Genomic DNA, 19113 nt, shown 5'->3' on the forward strand with positions numbered 1-19113 from the left:
CTGCGGCAGCTCTGTATCAACATTCAGAGACTGAGCACTGCTCAGGTGTCCCCTAAAGGCTTCCAGACTGCCTGGGCTAGCGTGCACAGTGGGCCCAGCCGAGCCAGACTCTGTCACAGGACAGAACCGGGCCCCAGCGCCTGTCCACTTACCCACCCGCCCGCCTGCTCAGTCTCTCAGCAGCCCTGAGCGACGCGAGGCCCCTGGATGAGTCGCCCCAGTCTCAGAGCCTGACGCCACACCCTTGCTGGCTCCGCCCGCACCATACCTGAGGCGCTCTCCCGCGCTTTGGCCAACATGCAGCACTTGATCTCCAAGCCGATGGCTTTGGCCAGTGGCGGCGGCACAGCGTTACCCACCTGCAGGAGGGAAGGAGGGCGACACCTGGTTTGGCACGGCCGGAGTCCGCACCAGCCTCCATTCAGGCCCGGGCACTGGGACCCTGGCCTCAGGCTCACGGGGCCTCCAAAGCCCTTCCACTGGGATGGTGCACCCTCCTCCCACCCCAAACACTGATGGGTCAAGAATCAGCCAGGCTTTGAAAGGCTTTAGAAAATCTTAGAATCCAGATACAGAAGCCGCCAGGTCTCACTTCTGGCTGAAAGTTGATACTCCGGGAGAACAGGATGTTGGGGGGTGAGGGCGGTGTGAAATGGCAAGGTCCCACTGTAACCCCAGCCAAGCACCAGCATTACTCAGATGCACGTTACTTAAGAGCCAAACCCAGTGCTCTGAGAAACAGAAGGAGATACTGGTTCATTTTAACGCTTGGTGAGGTGACAAGACATGAGTCTGCACCACCACACACTTAGCCTGCTGTGTGTGACGTGCTGGAAGTTTCCTTTGGGCTAAATCTCCTCCAGCTGTCAACAGCAACCACACGCTTAGTGATTCCGCCTGACCCATGAGGACCCGAGGCCCCAAGGAGGGCGGGTTACCCCTTTCTTACCACCGCCCTCCTGGGAACACTGAGGCCAGCCAGTCAACCAGCTGAGGGGGTTCAGCGTCCCTTCAGAAGTGACCGTGTGAGCCGAGCTCCCCACGGACCCACCCCGCCCTCCTCTCGCCGGGCCTGCCCTGTGGGAGCCGCCGGCGGCCCGCCTCCGCGTCCACCCACTGACCTGCCGGTGCTTGTCCAGGATGTTGCCGAACAGCCGGTAGGTGTCGGGGAAGCCCTGGGAGCGGGCGCACTCGCGGACGCTCACCACTCGGTGCTGCTCCGGGTGGAGCACGCGGCCCTGGGCGAGAAGCGTGGTGGGGGCGGGCATGAGGGGACCGCCTACGACCGCGCCACAGGAGGCCACCTGGCCCTGGCCGGCGAGTCCGCCCCCACGCAGGCCCAAGGGGCCCGCAGACCTACCTGCTTGCCCATGGGCTCGGGGTTGGTGACGGTTGTGCTGAAGAAGCCGTCCCACTCGAGACGCCCGTAGAGGCCGGCCCAGTGGTTGTGCCTGTTCCCGGTGTGAGGCAGGCACCAGGGGATGAGGGTGTTGAACTGTCGGGCCGCAGGCTCACAGGGCTTGCCTGCAGGGAGAGAGGGCGGTGACGGGGCTGTGGGGCTGGGCGTGCGGGCAGTGCCCCGGGCGGAGCCGCCCCATAAGCCCTGCTGTCAGCAGCCTTGATTTAGAGCAGGGACACCAAGGTCCAGTGGGTCTGCACCCAGCTCAGGGCCGTTGGGCTCCTGAGCCCCTGTACCTCCTGCTGACAAAGCCTGAGACCGTGCCCCTCCCCTTGAGCCCCCCGTGTGGCTGCAGACCCTAAGGGGGCTGGAAGCTTTGCACCAAGCAGGAGGAAGCCCTACCCGGGGGCCAGGGCACGGGGAGGGGGTGCCCCACCTTCCACACAGGAGCAGACCCCGCGGAGGGCGCCGGTGCTGCTGCAGCCGTTCTTCTTGTCGTGGTAGTTGTACCGCAGCTTCCGGGCCAGGGTGCCGTCAGAGAGCCGCACCTCAATGTTGGGCAGGTCACGCCAGTCTGAGCCCGGGGCCAGGGGGATGTGCCGCATGCGGGCGGCCACCAAGGCGCTCATGTCCTGGAGGAGCACAGAAGGCCCGGCTGTCGCCCAGCTCGGGGAGCACTGAGCAGGTGCCATGAGGGCTGGGCGCTGTCGTGGGGGCACTGGGCGCACTGGCGGCGACTGGGAGCCCCCAGGGGTCGTATCCCACTGGGAGACTGACAGGAACCGCGGGGCACAGCATGGAGTCATACACGTGCCATGGCAGCTCCAGGGCGGGGACGGGGGTAAGGGAGGATGGGTGAAGGGGTGGCTTCCACCAAGTGCGGGGAGGGTTTGGAGGAGCGGACGTGGCACAGGTGGAGCCAGAGGCGGGGAGCCCCGGGGTCACCCAGAGAACAGGGGTGGTGAGAGACGTGGTGGGACACAGTGGCCATTCCAGACCTACTCTAGGAGAGTGTAAACTCTCCCTGGAGTGTGAGGTCTTCCTAGACCTACTACTTCAGGGTGTAAGCTCTGATGAACACTTCCCGCAACCAAGTACTGCGGTGGGGTAGGCTGGTGGTGGTGAGAGGGTGGGAAGTAAGAGGAGAAGCAGGAGGCAGTGAGGTGGTGAGGCTGGGGGCAGCTGAGATAACGCTGGTCTAGGGGTGAGGGATCAAGAACAGAAAGAGTGGAAGGGGAGGGGCGGACATCAGCTCCCCCCAGCCCAGGCTGGGCTCTACCCGCAGCTCTGTCCCCAAGAGGCAGCTGCAGGTAGGCCTGCTCTGGTCACCTTGCAAATGTGATCCCTGAGGATAGGCTGGTACTGCGAGCCCCGGAGCTGCCTCTGGAACCAGGACTGGGGCTCCCCGTTGTATGAGATCTCCAGTGCCGAGGCCCCGTTCCGGATTTCAGGGAGGTCGGACATGGTGTCCCGCACGGTGATGGTTCGGAAGGGACCCGAGCTCAACCTACAGCAAAGCATGGAGGGTTGGCACCTCTGGGACACATAGCTACTGTCACCTGAGTCACAGCTGCTATCCCTGATGACTGGCACCGTCTTCTCCAGAAAAGGGGACCTCGACTTCGGGTCAAAGGGCCACCCAAGGTCACCGAGGCAGCACTCTCCTCAGACCCTGTGTAGAGCGTGAGCTCTGGCTGTGGCCCTGTACTCAGGGTGCTAGGGCAGGATGAGCCCAGAGGGGCAGAGCGTTCTGGGGTCACGCTGGATCCCACACCACTGCTCCTCACTAACACTTTCTCTGGGCCCGGGCCTTGTCACTGAGGTCCCCCGGTTCCCCCCGGCTCCCCCATGCTCCCCCGAGCCTCACCAGCACCATGACCACAGGCGGGCAAGGCTCCTACCTGGTGATGTTGCTGACAAACTTCTTGTCGTCCACCACGACACTCAGCTGGCAGGCCCGGGGCGCAAACACGTGCAACGGCTCCGGGAACAAAGGGAGTGGCTCCCCAGGGGCTGCGGCCAGGATGATGGCTCGCCTCCGAGTCTGGGCCACGCCGTACTGACCAGCCTGTGCAGGGAGGGCCAGAGACGCACACAGTCAGCGGGCACCCTGACTCGCTGGTCCGAGGGCTGGGGCCCGTGGCACCTGACTTTGGGGAGCAGCTGACCGGCGTGAAGCTCACCCAGAGGGCCCCTACTTAACCCCAGTGCCGGTGCTAAGTTGCTTCAGTCACATCCCAATCTGCGATCCCATGGACTGCAGCCCGCCAGACTCCCCTGTCCATGGGATCCCCCAGGCAGGAACACTGGAGTGGGTTGCTATGTCGTTCTCTAGGAAGTTAACCCACAGGCTCACACCTGATCAGAGTGAGGCCAGAGGGAGGGACAAGCGATCCCAGGAGGCGGCCGGCAGCCCGCGGAGGAGGTGGGCGTGACCCCTGCGGATGCTCTCAGCCGGCTCTTTGGACACATGGAGGTACCACTGGGGAGGAGAGCGGCCAGAGGAGACACCGGGGGCCGCGCCTCCCGCTGGCAGCCCGCAGTCACAGGGACAGAGCACGGCCGCCAACGAGGCTGGTTCAGTGAGGCTGAGACTCTGCAGACACCGGCTGCAAGGGCGTGGGGCCGAGGGCCACCCTCCCCTCCACACACACACTGTTTCCGGCCAGCTCTCCCTCCTGTTTCAGCACTTGTTTCAGGTTTAGTTGTGCCGTCAGTTACTGATCAGGCACACACAGAGCAGCTGCTCTTCAGAAGAGGCCTCGTCCCCTCTGACCATCCCAAGGCCCTGTCACTGTAGACGCCCCAGTATCTGCCTCCCCCACACTAAAGGTCATCACCCTAAAGACTGACCCTTTGAGGGATTTTGTTTTGTTTTTAATTTTTGGCTGCATTCAGCAGCGTGTAGGGTCTTAGTTCCCCACCAGGGATCGAACCCACACCCCCTGCAGTGGAAGTGCTGGGGAAGTCCCCTTTGGAGCTCTGCTTTCAGTTAGGGACCGTTTGTTGCAGCCCAGGGATGGCCGCCCGTCTCTGGCCTCTGCATCTGCCCCCAACCTGGCGCACCTGCAGCACGCCGAAGGTGCACTGGTAGCCCATGCGGACCAGGCAGCGCAGCGTCAGCTTCAGGACCATGGAGCGCTTGAAGGAGACGAAGTTCCGAACGTTCTCCAGGAGGAAGTAGCGGGGCCGGTAGTAGTCACAGTAGCTGTGGGGGACAGGAGTGACGGAGAGAGTCAGCCCCACGCCTGGAGAGAGCAAAAAGGCCTCCTCGGCCAGAAGTCACTCCCAACTGCTTAGATGCTTGTTAAGACGCACCTGCCGGCTCTCAGGGTCTCTCCGTAGTGGAGAGGGAGCCGTGAACTCCCTGAAGGCTGAGACTGGCGCCTCACTCAGCAGTGGCCTTCTGCAGGAGTGAAGGCTAAAGCGGTGACTGCTTGGCCCTGGCACCAGGCGTTGCAGTGCACGGGCAGGCCGTCTAGTTGCCCTTGGGTGGCACTGAACGCAGAGGGGCTTTCACTCTGTTTACCTGAGGAAGGAGACCACGAGGGAGTTCTTAAACTTGGAGTAGGTTCGAGAGTTGAAGCGGTTCATGCCACTGAAGCCCTGGCAGGGTGGCCCGCCACACAGCATCTCCACATCTCCCTTCTGAGGCAGCTTCTGGCCGCGGGAGTTGGTCACCTCCCCGGCCATGACCAGCTTCAGCAGGACGTTGCAGTCCTCTGTGAACACCGTGGACCCAGGGTTGTTGAGCCGGAATGCCTGGGCCGCGGGGTCCCACATCTCGATGGCCCACAGTGTCTCCGAGATGCCTGGGTGGGAGATATAGGGACACAGATGTGTCATGAACTCCCCAGAAAGAGACTCTCTAGTCAGAACTGTGACCAGGCCCAGAGAGGTCTTCCAGACACAGCCTGTCCGATCCAGTTTTTAACAGGGTGTTTGGAGAGACCCCCCTGGAGCGCACCTGCTTGGTGGAAGCCTTCCGACAGTCCCCCACAGCCGGAAAACACGTCCAGGGTCCGCAGCTTTGGCAGTTTGATTTCTGTCTCCAGTTCACTCGGCTCACATGTCTGAGATTTCGTCCTGTTTTTTCCTGCAGGAGATGGGCCCCAAGTCAGAGCAGTGTCCTGACCTGCTCTCCTCAAAGTCCCTGGGACTCAGAGTCCACCTCGTTTTGAGGAAGGCAACATCAGAGGTTGCTCTTTCATACTGATTGACTCATGAGTATCCAAGTTAGAGGACACAGACTTGAAAAGGAGCCTAGGGGAATGACATACCACGACATACCTTTCCCCTTCCCCTTCCCTTTATTTCCAGTGCTCCGGGCATGGTTGGGAGGATCTTCAAAGCTTTTGCTCTTGGCGTTATAGGCCTGAGGGGGAAAGAACCATAGTGGTCTGGAACAGAAACACCAGTTCCCTTCTCTAACAAATAGGATTTAAATTAATTTGATAAGAATATACTTCATTTCTCCCTAAGTATGGACAGAAGCCAAGAGGACTTTGATTCTATAATAGAGAGAAGGGGAAAATTCTATTAATAAAAATGTTTTATGTGGCTGACAAAAAACCCTGCTATTTTAAGTACCTGGACTACTCATTCTAAAAATAGGCAAATGTTGTAATCAGGCTGTACAGACCGGAACCTGGGGGAGACACAGGTTATCTTAAGATCATACACATCGCTTCTCGGCCTTTTGGCTAAGATCAAGTGTGTTAAGATCATACATACCTGTCACAAAAAAGCCATGCTCAAACAATTTAAAAGTGATTAGCTTAAATCAACAGACCCCTGGCTCTTCTCTCAATAACCAGGCCACAAGCTCAGCTGTGAGGCTGAAGGGACTAGGGGCAGGGCTTCACCTCCTGGGGCCAGAGGTCCATTTCCCTAACTCATAGACACTGGCCAGGCCAGCAGAGGCCACCTAACAGTCTACAGAAATTGTTATTGCATTGTGTGTGTGTGTGTGTGTGTGTAGTCACTCAGTTGTGTCTGGCTCTTTGCAATGCCATGGGCTGTAGCCCGCCAGACTCCTCTGTCTATGGAATTCTTCAGGCAGGAATACTGGAGTGGGTTGCCATTCCCTTCTTCAGGGACTCTTCCCAACCTAGAGATTGAACCCAGGTCTTCCGCATTCCAGGTGGATTGTTTACTGTCTGAGCCACCAGGAAAGTCTGAGTTATTGTATTAGGACATTAAAATATTTCGTTTTAAGTGTTAAATTCCAGAACAACCTGAGTGTCACAGACTTGTGCTCTGGGTAAGTAAACTTCTTGGGTACTGTGTCTGACCCGGAGGCCCTCCCTGCAGTAAGCCCAGGGCCCCACCTCGAGAAAGTAGAAGCGATCGGGGCCACCGGCGGAGAAGTCCTGGAGGCACTCAGGCAGATCCTCTCCGTACTCCACGGTGCAGCGGCCCTGCACGGCCTTGAAGTCCACCACGGCCTCCTCATCGCTCCAGTAAAGCAGGTTGATGTCTGCGTGGTAACTGGCCGGGGTAGACTTGTGTGTGTTCTCTGGCCTGGGAGTGCAAGAGTCTTTGTTAGTTTGTCTGCAGCAGGTTGAAAATGGATTAAATGGCATATTCCTGGGGATGTGCTCACAGGATCAGTGGGTAAAGACGAGGCCCCATGCCTAAGTCACCTTGATTACTAACCCCCTTAGTCGGCACTGAACACCACAAACTAAGTGGGATTTCTTACCATGAACTCAACTAAGGGTTTGTTTGCTCTTTATGCCTCCAAGAAGACTGGGTGGGCCTGGGTTGAGACCAGTTGCTGACCTCCTATTGAGAAGCATGTCTAGAGCTGCCTTCTTCCCCCTATGCCCGCCAGACTCCTTGTTCTCTCAGTACCTCGTTATTTCAAAGACTTCAGGAAATCTTTCCTGTACATTAGCTAAGAAGTAGAGCAACTGGAGACCTATCTGTATGGATTAGCTTCAGATTAAGCTCCTAACTACTATTAGGATCCCAGAAACTCAGTGAAGCCAAGATCTTGGAACAGAGAGAAACCCCAGAAATGGGGAAGAGGGCCTGAAAAGGACAGGAGGACTGGCAGCAGGGAGGGGTGGAACACAAGGACAGTTTAAACAGATATCAGGGTTCTGATGGCACCTCAGACAGAGCCCAGGATAGTCCACGCCTGCCTCGGTTGCACTTTGGACCTCCGCTCACTGATTTCTTTTGGACAAAGCTCTGCAGCCTTAAGATAGGAATCCAAGGGCTGTGCTCTACAGTTGCAGTGATTCTCAGCACCAGCAGGTAATCAGGAACACCTGGGAGGACCACCTCCTCCACCCCTTAGACCACCACTGTGTGTGCGATTCTCTACCTCCCAAGACTCAGGCAGAGGCCCCTGGAGGGCAGAGCCCTCACCGACCTGTAGAACTTGTTAATTCTGATTTTGATGTCTGTCTCATTGGGCCGGCCGTTGCTCTTTTTGCTGCAGAAGATCTCCTTTATGCGGCCAATACGGTAGGGCTCGGGGGCATCCAGGTTGCTGCCTTTGATGTAGTCGGAGTACTTCCGGTAATGTTCTGGATACAGAGCTTCATCCACAGGCTCCTTCCGGGGGCGTTTCACAGGACTGGACAGCTTGATGCTGCAGAGAAGCAACTGCTCTGAGTAACTGAACATGAAACATTAGAAAGTGGTTCGGCGTGACTGACCAGTGATAATCACTTTAAATTCCAGCGCCTGAACTAGCGCAGCTCAGTACCCTTAGCACAGATTTAGAGATTCAATCTCATCCAGGCATTCCCCATCTGTGCTCTGGGTCTCGCTGCTGAGGTTGTTCACATTCTCCCCACGCCCGGCCTCAGGGCAGGACGTCCTGGCAGGTGACGTGTTCAGCTCCACGGGTGCAAGCAGCCGTAATACACAAGCCCAGCCCTGGCAGGAGAGCTGCCAGTGCGCTTCCCCTTGCCTCGGACGGGCCACTTCTGAGAAGGCAGAGGCACTGTCAACCCAGTCCCTGAGTAACACACAGTCTGATTCCCCGAACCACAGTGGACACACAATCCAAGCAAGAGGTAAACTTGCGTGATCTGAGAGTTGCGGCCGTAGCATAACCTACATTCTGACACAGGCACTAACCTCGGGGCACTGCGGGAGAGGCCAGGGGAGAAGATGGGCAGTCTGGGCTAGCCGAACCTGGCCTGGCCATGTACTGGCAGAATCAGGCCATCACATCAGATGCCAAGCTGCCAGGACCACAGGGCCCCACTCTGAAGACAGGAAGTTGAGCAGTTCAGGAAGGCAGCTGCCATGTGTTCCCGCCAGGCCCCCCAAAGTCTGTCAGGCCCCAGAGGCCCTCTGAACACCTGTGCTCTCACTTCTGGCTGGGCCAGGAGTACCTCGTCAACAGCCCTACAGGGCGGCCTCCCCTTCCAGGCCAAGAGCTGGTGCTTCAGGGCGCCATGTACACCCACTGCGCAGGGCTGGGAGGACCGCGGCTCTGCAATTCAGTGCATGGGGTGACTGGGTTGAACCCATTCAGTTGAATGGGTTCCAATGAGGACTCAAGGAAAATAAGTCGGGAAACTGAGCTAAGCTTGCCAAAATGCTGGTTGTAAATCCAACCACACACTGGTTCTAAGAGCCAACGAGGAAGGGATCAAGTGTGGGAAATATCTGTGGCTTTGATTTTTCCCTGAAGAGCCTCAGTCCTTTGATGTGGAAGTCTTTTGATGCAATTCCCAGTTACCAAGCAGTAACTCACAGTCAGCCTTTACACTAAGCCAGGCGCTGTGCTAATTAGCACTTTTTTTTGTTTGTTTTAAAATTTTTTTGCCATACCATGGGGCATGTGGGATCTTAGTTCCCTGACCAGGGATTGAACCTGTGCCCCCTGCACTGGAAGGGCAGAGTCTTAACCACTGGACCACAAGGGAAGTCCCTAATAAGCACTTCTAACTCACTTATCCCTTAGACATCTGGCAGGCAAGACAAGACACTCCTGTCCCCCTCTGACAACGGGAACTGGGGGCGGGGTCTGACATGACCAGCTGGGTAGGAAGCCATCACTGACCCCAGCATCCTCCTTTACCAGCAGGCTCTGTCTGACTTCTCTCACAGACAGCTTCACTGCCACAGAGGCACAGCGGCTCCACACAGGACCGCTGGATGGCGTCTGCTCACCACAGACGCCAGTGCGACGGCCCGGCAGCAGCTGGTAGTGGGTGGAGGTGGGGGCATGTGGTGGAGCCAGCCTGCTGCTGGCCCGGAGCGCCTGGCCCTGCTGGCTCCAAGGGGCACTCACTTGAAGGTGAAGGCCTCGGGAGGGAGGTACACGCCGTCGCCCACCCGGTACTGGACGCCGTTCTTGGTGGCGACGCTGTAGAGGACGCGGCCTTCCAGGTCCTGGAGCTGCTCCACGACCCTGGGGATTTCCTTCTGCCTCATTTCGGCCAGACGCGCACAGCTAGCGCAGAACCTGAAGGAGTGGTGGACAGAAACCAAAGGCCCTTGAGTGGCTGGTGGTGACTATAAGCAGCTGCTGCTGGCGTGTTTACAGAGACTCTGGTGACCAAGAGGAAGTATGCACGGATGTTAGAGGGCACTGGCTCTCCTGCACTTTTATGTTCACTCTTTGACTGGGGACCAAAGCCCAGAGATATGCACAACAGGAAAACGAAAAGTCGACCCCACTTTTGAGTAGCTGACATAAAACCCCAGAGACATTAGCAAATGACCTAGAATCTGGTTAAGAATCCACCATGAATGATAATGCAGACCGCGGTAAAGTCAGGAACTCAAACCATGTCAAACGAGGCTCACACTATTATCTCTAAAGGCTGAAGAGGGATTTAGTAAAATGCAACATTCCTGATTAATAAACCCTTCAGAGGAGAGTTAGAGTGCCTTAAAAACAGATCAAGCCCCAAAGCAGCCCCAGGCTGACTGGAGAAATACCAGAGGCAGCTCAGCGAGCCCTCCCAGCCTCACTCCCACACACTGCTCATGATGGAAGACTCCAGTCACCACCTTTAGTTAAAAAAAGTGAGGTATCAAGGTTAGAAAGGAAAACAGGAGCACTAAGCATTTAAGAAGCAAGCCTCTCTAAAAGCATTAGAGTTAAATGGAATCAAAGATCTCACCTATGAGGAAAGACACAGATTTGTGGGACAGACACAGAAAGACACATCCTACCCGAGTGGGACAGCTTCTCAGGGGGTGACCCCCACCCCCAACCACACTGTCCACATGCTCATAGCCACTGCAACCGAGTCAGGCTGGTCTCTGGTTGTCGGGGACAGCAGACCCAGCAGAGAGAAGCACAGAACAAGCAGGGGGGTTCAGGCACTCACACAGCATCCTAGAGCACCGACAGGGCGGCCTGGGAGCCCTGGCCCCACACTCACTTGTACTTGTTGTCCTCCGTCGGCTGAGTTTTCGGAGGGGACTCAAATCTCGCGTAGTCTTGGTCATACCACAGCTGGTAGAAGTAGGTCTTCCCGTCATCCTCCGACATCAGGGCCTCGGGGTCCACGCCTCCCTGGGGATGGGGCCACCGTCAGCCATGATGACCGCGTGCAGCAAGGGGTGGGGACACATGCGGGGGACCGGGCACTCACCTCCAAGGCCCAGTTCTCCGAGGGAGCCTTATAGACAACCTGCACCTTGCTGTGGATGTATGAGAGCTGCATGTCCTCACACTCATCGACCAGGAACAGCTCCAGGGGGTCCGAGGTGGCCCCAAGGACCGTGTCCGTCCCAGCACAGAACCAGTGGGCGTGGAACATCTGCCCATTGCTGCCGTCCTCCCACAGCGCGGTGACCCTGGAGCCGGAAGACGGGGAGGGAGAAGGTTCTAACTCGACCAGTGGAGCTGGACAGAGGCTCCTCAGGAGTAGAGTTAATTTTTTGGTGTCGCCGCCGTGTGTACTCAGTCATGTCTGACTCCTTTCGACCCTATGGACTGCAGTCCACCAGACTCCTCTGTTCACGGGATTTTCCATGCAAGAATACTGGTGTGGGTTGCCATTTCCTTCTCCAGGGGATTTTCCCAACCCAGGGACCAAACCCAGGTCTCCTACATTGGCAGGCGAACTCTTTACCACTGAGTCACCAGGGAAGTCATTTCTTGGTTTTAGTTTAGGGCAAAGAGCTGTTGCTATTTTTGCAAAACAGGCACCTCCTGCTTTTACTCAAAGTATGGGCTGAAGTTAGGCGGAAGGAAGGATACAAACCTTGCTAGATACAGTGGTTTTGAAGAGTCGTCTGGAATAACAGAAACGCAGTCCCCCACTTCCAGGGTTTCCGAGTCGATGCATACCTTCTTGTAGTAACTCTTCTTCCCGTCAGTCTGAAAACAAGAGCTTAGTTTCAGGAGAGGATGAATCTGAAGGTCTGTGCAAGGCTTGTCCTGCGAGTTCCTGCTGCTTTACAGCAAAGCATAGCTTATGACGATTTCTCTAAGAAGCCGCGAGCTCCAGCAGCCTGGCTATTGACTACAGAGAGCAGCCCCTCCCCTGGCTAGAAGCCTGCAGCCGAGGCACTCACAGCCCTCTGTCGTCAGCTCTGACCTCCTCTGTCAGCAGCAAGTCAGATCCTAGCCTTCAATTAGAACAGCACCACATCCCACTCGTCACACCCACCTCAGACACACGGACCCCCTTCCTTCTCTCCCACAAGGAAAGCTGGTTCCCACCACAGGGCCTCTGCCCTGGTTCCTCTCAAGGACTTTAAGTGGCCGGCTGCTCTCCAACCCTTCGGGATGTTGTTCCACCAAGAAGCCTCCGTGGTCCCAGCTCCCTTCCCGTGCCCCACCCGCCTGACAGCACTTGTGTCACCCAGACCTAGAGCAGCACCCAGCAGGGGTAGGCCTCAGGCTTGCTGAGGGAACTGGCCCATCTCCAGCTTATGGACACCAAGGGACCAACACGGAGAACACATTCACTCTCCAGCTGTGGTAAAGGACTTGACTCTTAGGCAGGTGAGCACAGAAGCCCCGGAGGCGGTTTGCTAGTGCTCCCAAACACCAACTCCTAGGCCCGAGGGGCAGTGAGGGCTCTCCTCAAAACCAGCTTCACAGGGGAACCAGTCTCACACACCAGGACCGTATCAAATGCCCACTTTGGAGGGCGAGGAACATCGAGTCCTTTGGCAAACAAGTAAAAACGCATTTTTGGTGCTTGACCACAGACCCAGCCTCTCAGCCGGCTCTGCTCCGCTCACGGCTGCGGGATGCATGGGTAGGTTTCTCGGCTCCAGGGCTCCGGCCGCTCTCAGAGCGGCTGGCAGGAGACAGCTGGCTGCTCAGCAGTGCAGCAGGAGGACAGCCGAGAGCCCACTCCTGGATTACCTTGACGGCATCTCCAACCCAAGAGATCCGATTCTTGTTCTGCTTCTTTTTCTTCCCCTGATGCATCTTTTTGGGTGATGGCATCTCTGGAATATTGTCATCCACTTCCTCGTCATCATCTGCCTCCTTCATGGCCATGTTGGGACACCTACAAAATCACTTGTGATAAGCAAGGTCTTCTTTAAAAAATAAGACCAATTGGGAATTCCCTGGTGGTCCAGGGGTTGGGACTCTGTGCTCTCACTGCCAAGGGCCCAGGTTCTATCCCTGGTCGGGGAACTAGGATCCCACAAGCCCCCACAGTGCAGCCGGAAAAAAAAAAGTAAAAACCAACTGAAAGTGTTTCACTAAGAAAACAGGGACAGGTCTGGCGACGTTAAACAAAGGGATCTTGCCTATTCTATACGTGTCAACCCAGCTGTCCCACACAAAGCCTATTTGCCATCAGCTGGCATTTCCCTCCATTCCAAAAACAGTCATTGGCCAAACTTACCTCCTCTTTTGGCAAGCCTGCTTGCTCCGTCCGCTACCACCAAATTTAACCATATCCTTACAGGCCTTACACTTTCCACACTCGGGCTGTTGACAAATCTAAAACACATTAAAAAAAAAAATTAAACGGCCATTAGTCACAACTGATAACCAGTTTTTGGTGAATTTTAAAATATGTAAGTTTAACCTCATTAGAACTCAGGGAAGTGAGAGTTAGGAACAAGCCGTGAGGTCTGTAAAGGTTAACCTGAGACATGGTGCTGGCACAGGTATGGGGAAAGAAGAACTCAGGTGGCCCAGAGGTAAGCTGGTGACACCACTCTGGAAAACAGTGTTCGAGATCAAAGTCAAGTATGTAACCTACACCCCAGCAATTCTGCTTCTAAGTAGTGAAGAATCACAGAAGACACATTAGAATATCACACTGCCCATCACCGAGGGATAGGCTGGGAGAGTCACAGTGAAATACTATGGAATAAAGTGGTAACTGTGTCTACGCGGATCAACACACAGTAGTTGTGAAAGATGCCAGTTTATGTATACTAAAAAAAAAAAAAGAAAATTTAAAGCTTGGATACGCATGTGCTAGATGAAATAAAAACCAAAACAAGAATGGTAAGGACAGGGAATTCACTGGTGGCCCAGTGGTTAGGTCTCCGTGTTTCCATTGCTTCGGGGACACGGGTTCAACACGCAAATTCCTACTCAGGGCAGCCACTGAAGACAGAGGAGACCCTCAGAATCCAGGGACTAGTGTGAATGGAGGGCGGTTCTGAAGGCAGGTGCTGTACTTTCACTTTTAAGCTTTCATCCAAATTAAGTCAAATAGACACCAAAACAGATCTGATCTCTGGGTCAGTGATAGAATTAGGGAGATTAATTCCTCCAGGGTAAAGTAAATATACATTATACTAAAAAATTCAGAGCGAGGTCATCTCAGGCATCAAAGCTAAGCTGGACAAAGCCCCCACTTTCTGAGGGAAGTTACACCATGAGACAAGACAGGATCCTGGGAGGATGACCCCACTTGGAGGAAGCAGTGCTGGCCTCCGTGGGGCAGTCACCCCCCTCACCCTCACGCCGGGGCCTGAGGACACAATGGGACATGGCCAGACTCCTTGGTAGCAGCAGCGGCACTGATGGCAAAGTGCCTGAACATGCCTCTTTTGACAGCTGCCTTGTTAGACATGCAAGTCCCCCAGATAACTCCTTCTCCGAGCTCTGTTTCTGGGGGGTCATGTCTATGCAGTAAGACGCTCAGGCCAAAAAGAGAAAACAGCGAGCTCCTCAGAGATCATGAGGGGCAGGAGAGCCGGCTTAGGCGAGGTTACCTCACAGACGCCACAGCGCCGGCGCTTGAAGGCATTCTCCTTGTCTTCCTTGTCATCTTTTTCAATTTGCTCCGCAAAGAAAGTGTCGAAGATCTGGTAGACCAGCTTGGTGGTGGTGGCCTTGGTGGGGCCCTTGTCCTTCTCCTTGGCAGGTTGCCGGATGGTCTGCCGCCTTTCGGCTCGCCTGGGAGAGAGATTCCACGGTGTTAGTGGCCCAGGAAGAGCTCCCGCAGTGCCCGGCCTTCCAGACTCCGTCTCAGGTCTTCAGGCTCACTCCTACTGCACCCTCACCTTTTTCCCAGGGTGACCCCGGCCAGTTTGATGAGGTCTCTCATGCAGGGGCTCAGGAAGATGGGCTGCTCATCACTGTCCCCTGCCCGATCATAACTCTCTACTTGCTCCACCACGAACTGGGCATGCCGCAGGAGAGAATCCTCTGTGAATCGATTCAAGTTGAGCATACACGGAGGAACAGTGGTCTTTCGGGGAAAAAAACACAGAAGTTTCTCTTAGGCTTGAGCAAAACTGGTTTACGTCAAACAAACATGTAGTACATCTGTATCACATGTAAGTGGGACTTCCCATGTGGCTCAGTGGTAAAGAACTCGCCTGCCAGTATCCTTTCCCAGGAAACCCCATGGACAGAGGAGCCTGGAGGGCTGCCGCCCATGGGGTCGCCAAGAGTTGGACCCAAATCAGTGAATGAACAACATCACATGTAAACAATCTGTGAATCCCAGATAATGAAGGACCTAAGTCTCTTACCTCAATCTTATTGATCAGGTCTTCATAGGTGGAGTCAGGGTTGCTCTGCAGGAACTCAACCACTATCTTACTTATGTAGATCTTCTCCTGCATCACGCTGAATAGTGGTGCGTACTCTGGGCTGGGATCCATCAAGATATACTCGGCAAATGCTGGAGTGGACAGATGGATAAGAGCAGTGTGAACCTGATGGCAGAAGCAGTAGCCAAAGGGCAGGGATGAGGCTACAAGGCTCACAGAACAGGCAGAGAGTCATTTCACACTCAAATGTCAAAACCCATGACGTGTGGTCAGGATTAGCTCATTCAGAAGGGGCCTGTAAAGTCAACCAGAGAACAGACTGGCCAAGTGGCTTTCCTCTAGCTTGAGTCTGGCTTTTGGAATTCGGTCTGGGTTTCAGCTGCAAGGTCAGTTCCAGGGTCAGTTGTAACTAGTACAAGAGGCCATCCCAATCAAGCCTGACATGCTTCCCACACAGTCACAAGAGTCTGAGACTTTCCAGAGCCCAACCAAGCCCGGTCATGGGAGCCTGAGACTTCCCAGAGCCCAACCAAGCCCCGTGGAAGACAGAAGCATCTTTCAGATTCCAGAACAGTCCACAGTTGGCCACATACTTACAGGTGCTAAAGCCAAGAAGAGCCTTTTCACCTCCATCAAAACCAGCAATCCACCATTCGTTTATGGGGCCAAAATTTTTGCCATTAATACCACCTAAAAGAGGAGGAAAAGGTTTCTTGAAATGAAGTGGACCAAGAAATGGCAACTCACTCATCTTCTTGCCTGGAAAATCCCATGGACAGAGGAGCCTTGACGGGCTACAGTCCATGGGGTTGCAGAGTTGGACATGACTAAAAGAATATGCCTCAAAAACCCAAGCAGGTTAAGTGGCACTGAGTCCCCACCTGAGCCACACCTCTGGTCAGGTGAGCCGGGCAGCCTTACTGCAGCCATCAGAGCGAGACTGCTCGTATCTGCTCACAGCCCAGACTCTGTTCGGCTTAGAAACTGACCGTCCCAGACAATGTGGAACATTCCCCTTACCTTCGGGAGATGGGTCATCCTCATATATCGGCTTTGCTGAACCAGAAAAGAGGAGCTCGACATCTTTCTCAATGAGGCCGGTGTCGATCGGGCAAAGGTGACCGCGTTTACAGTACACACTAGATGGGTGACAGAGGCCATTTACCAGGAGACCAAAGGCAGGCAGAGGTACAGAGTCAAGCTCAGACACAGGGGGACGAGGTGTGGTTCCTAGACTCCACTATCTCCCTGGCTGCCAGAACACTGGATCAGTACAGTGCTCTTCCACCCCACAGCTTCTGATCTGCCCCCCTGGGTACCAAGAGCAAGAGTATGAAAAGGGGACGTGGAGAGGTCAGCAAGACCGACAGCGGGAAGCCTCACAGGGGAGCCCCCGGCGCGCCCTCCAATACATCCCACCGACTTGTGCCACCACCCTCTGGCTCCAAAACGTTCTTGTTGCTGAAAACAAAACCTCACAGCCACTGAGCTGTCACTCCTTCCCCCTCCCCACACCACCCCGGCAAGTCCTGATCTGCTTTGTTTCTCTGGATTTACTGCTTCACACTATTTTATGTTAGTTCTGCATTACGACTTTCACCTCAAAAAAATTAAAATAACGCATATTATACAACATCGTAAGAGGCGAGGTGCATTGAGGACACAGGAAGGAGGGACTTCCACCTCCTTCTGGGGGGTTAAGCCTCAAGTTCAAGAATATCCACCGCCTAGAGATGCTCCGTGACATCTGCAGAATGTGCATCATTGAGCATGATGCTGAATTTGAGAAAACAGGATGGGACTGGGGTGGGTTCTGCTTACGGACCTGCCCGTGCAGGCCTCAAGGCCAGAGGTGCTGTGCAGGTCTGAGAGTATCCCCTACTGCATTCCCACCGCCTAGGCCCCTGGAAGCCAAGAAATTCTCATCTTGGAATCTTACCAAATTAAAAAAAATGAAAACATGAGTACTTTGAGTGGAGCTCTTGCACCAGGCATAGCAGACTGACAAGGGTCACAGCCTTGCCATTAGGACCTGAAGACGGGGGAAAGATGGACACATACCCATGGAGGGCAGGACGCTGTGGACGCACAGAAGGGGAGGGTCCAGGGCCCAGCCTGACAGACTGTCCACGTGCTTCGTCAGGAAAGGTGACATCAGGGAGAAGTGCTGAGTCCCAGGCGGGGGCAGGGCCCACTATTATGCAGAAGGGGCTACTCTCCACCTGCCACTTTCAGCCCAAGGACCAGAGGTAAACACAGTCCCCAGCTAACCCCGGTGGTCTGGCTTCAACGGCCTGATGCTCAAAGGCATGTCATTCCTGGGACATGTGTTCTTACTTCCCAACCCACAGGAAGGAGTCTGGAGCAGACCTGTTCTCGAGGAGCCACCCAGAGACCCCAAGCCCTGACACTCCTGATTGTAGTGGCTCCAGCCCTGGGTTCTCGAGAGCCTCTGCCCCAGCAGCGCCACAGGGAAGCACGAGGCCGTGAACATGAGTGACGCTAACAGCACGTTTCAGTCGTGCTGTCAGGCAGAGGTTTGAGCCGGGGAGTGGCCGGGACGTGGACAGCATCCCAGTGCGGATCGGCTCCTGCTCGTGGAGAGGGGGAGACACACCCAACCATGACAAGCATACAGAGTACTGCGGAAGAAACACACTGGGGTTTCCTAGAGCCCTCCAGCCCACTGTGAGGCAGGAATGTCAGAAAGACCATCTCGGGATGATTTCACCTGAGGCTTTATAACAGGCGATCCAGCCGCCCCTACTATTCTCTTGTCCAGAGAGGGGAAAAGCACGTGCCGAGGCCTGAAAGGAGACATGAGCTGGAGCCAAGCTATTTCCCACAGAGAAGGAAAGGGAAGCACCTCCAGTGAGCAGGAGAGAGCAGAACGAAGGAGGCTGGAGAGGAGGGGCACTCTGCTCAATCACAGGCTTGTCTGAGCCCCAAACACAGTCCAAACTCCACGCACCTCCACTAAGAAGACCCCAGCATCACTGCCTCGACATGAAGAGCCCTGCAGGATCCAGCCCCCACCCTGGGTCCCTGTTCCCCAACCACATTCCCTACCACTCACCCCGCTGCCGGCCCTTCCACTCCAGCCACATAGCCTCTTACCTAGTCTTCCACAGCCCACGCGCCCCCCTCCCAGCCTCCACCTGCTGTTCCCTCCTCCTGGATGTCTTTCCCTCACTATCTCCTTGGCTTGTTCTAAAGCTGAGGTCTTTGCTCAAGTCCCTTCCCCTCCATTCTGAACAACTTTCTCCCACCCACTCTCTCAGCTCCCCATGCTTTTCACATCCATCACAATGTCACTACCCACAGGCACAGCTTGTTCTGCTTCCATGAAACCAGGGGCCTGAAGTGCTGTATCTATAATACCCACTGCACATAGCTGGCCCTCAGCGGAATGAATGAGCTTTAGGATATTTTCCTACTCAAGGGCTTTCCCTGGTGGTCCAGTGGCTAAGGCTCCATGCTCCCCAATGCAGGGGACCCAGGTTCAATTCTTCAGGTAACCAGATCCCACACACCAGAACTAAAGATTTGCAAGCCACAACTAAGACTTGGCACAGCCAAATAAGTGATTTTTTTTAAAGGATATTTACCTACTCAAGATCTAACAGGTATAGCTTTAACAACCAAAGACCTACCACTCGTCTACCAGCTTGGTGGCCCTGAAGTGTTAGCAGCTTAAGAAATGTTGCAAACTAGGTGTTGAAAACTTTACTAGGATATTAAGAACTCAGGTGTCTTTAGGAAAATGCCCTGTTATGATAAGAAGCGTATTAGTTACC

The 19113-nt window shown here is 55.1% G+C and overlaps 1 protein-coding gene across 2 annotated transcripts in view; it reads right to left on the reverse strand.

Moving 5' to 3' along the window:
• Positions 1-19113, reverse strand: part of DNMT1 (DNA methyltransferase 1) — a 42640-nt gene that overhangs the window by 494 nt on the left and 23033 nt on the right. For both annotated transcript variants that reach the window (XM_043911452.1, XM_043911453.1), the window contains exons 17-39: positions 16337-16455; positions 15914-16006; positions 15296-15447; positions 14822-15009; positions 14531-14714; positions 13201-13298; positions 12708-12855; positions 11593-11708; positions 10978-11182; positions 10765-10898; positions 9663-9836; positions 7782-8003; positions 6730-6922; positions 5690-5774; positions 5367-5495; positions 4929-5211; positions 4466-4607; positions 3301-3467; positions 2729-2906; positions 1836-2031; positions 1361-1524; positions 1122-1238; positions 269-359 (exon numbers count right to left, since the gene is read on the reverse strand). In XM_043911452.1, coding sequence (XP_043767387.1) covers positions 269-359; positions 1122-1238; positions 1361-1524; positions 1836-2031; positions 2729-2906; positions 3301-3467; positions 4466-4607; positions 4929-5211; positions 5367-5495; positions 5690-5774; positions 6730-6922; positions 7782-8003; positions 9663-9836; positions 10765-10898; positions 10978-11182; positions 11593-11708; positions 12708-12855; positions 13201-13298; positions 14531-14714; positions 14822-15009; positions 15296-15447; positions 15914-16006; positions 16337-16455 — 3578 coding nt within the window. The remainder of the gene's footprint in view (positions 1-268; positions 360-1121; positions 1239-1360; positions 1525-1835; positions 2032-2728; positions 2907-3300; positions 3468-4465; positions 4608-4928; positions 5212-5366; positions 5496-5689; positions 5775-6729; positions 6923-7781; positions 8004-9662; positions 9837-10764; positions 10899-10977; positions 11183-11592; positions 11709-12707; positions 12856-13200; positions 13299-14530; positions 14715-14821; positions 15010-15295; positions 15448-15913; positions 16007-16336; positions 16456-19113) is intronic.

This window comes from Cervus elaphus, chromosome 9, assembly GCF_910594005.1.
Source record: "Cervus elaphus chromosome 9, mCerEla1.1, whole genome shotgun sequence".
In the NCBI taxonomy this organism is placed as follows: Eukaryota; Metazoa; Chordata; class Mammalia; order Artiodactyla; family Cervidae; genus Cervus; species Cervus elaphus.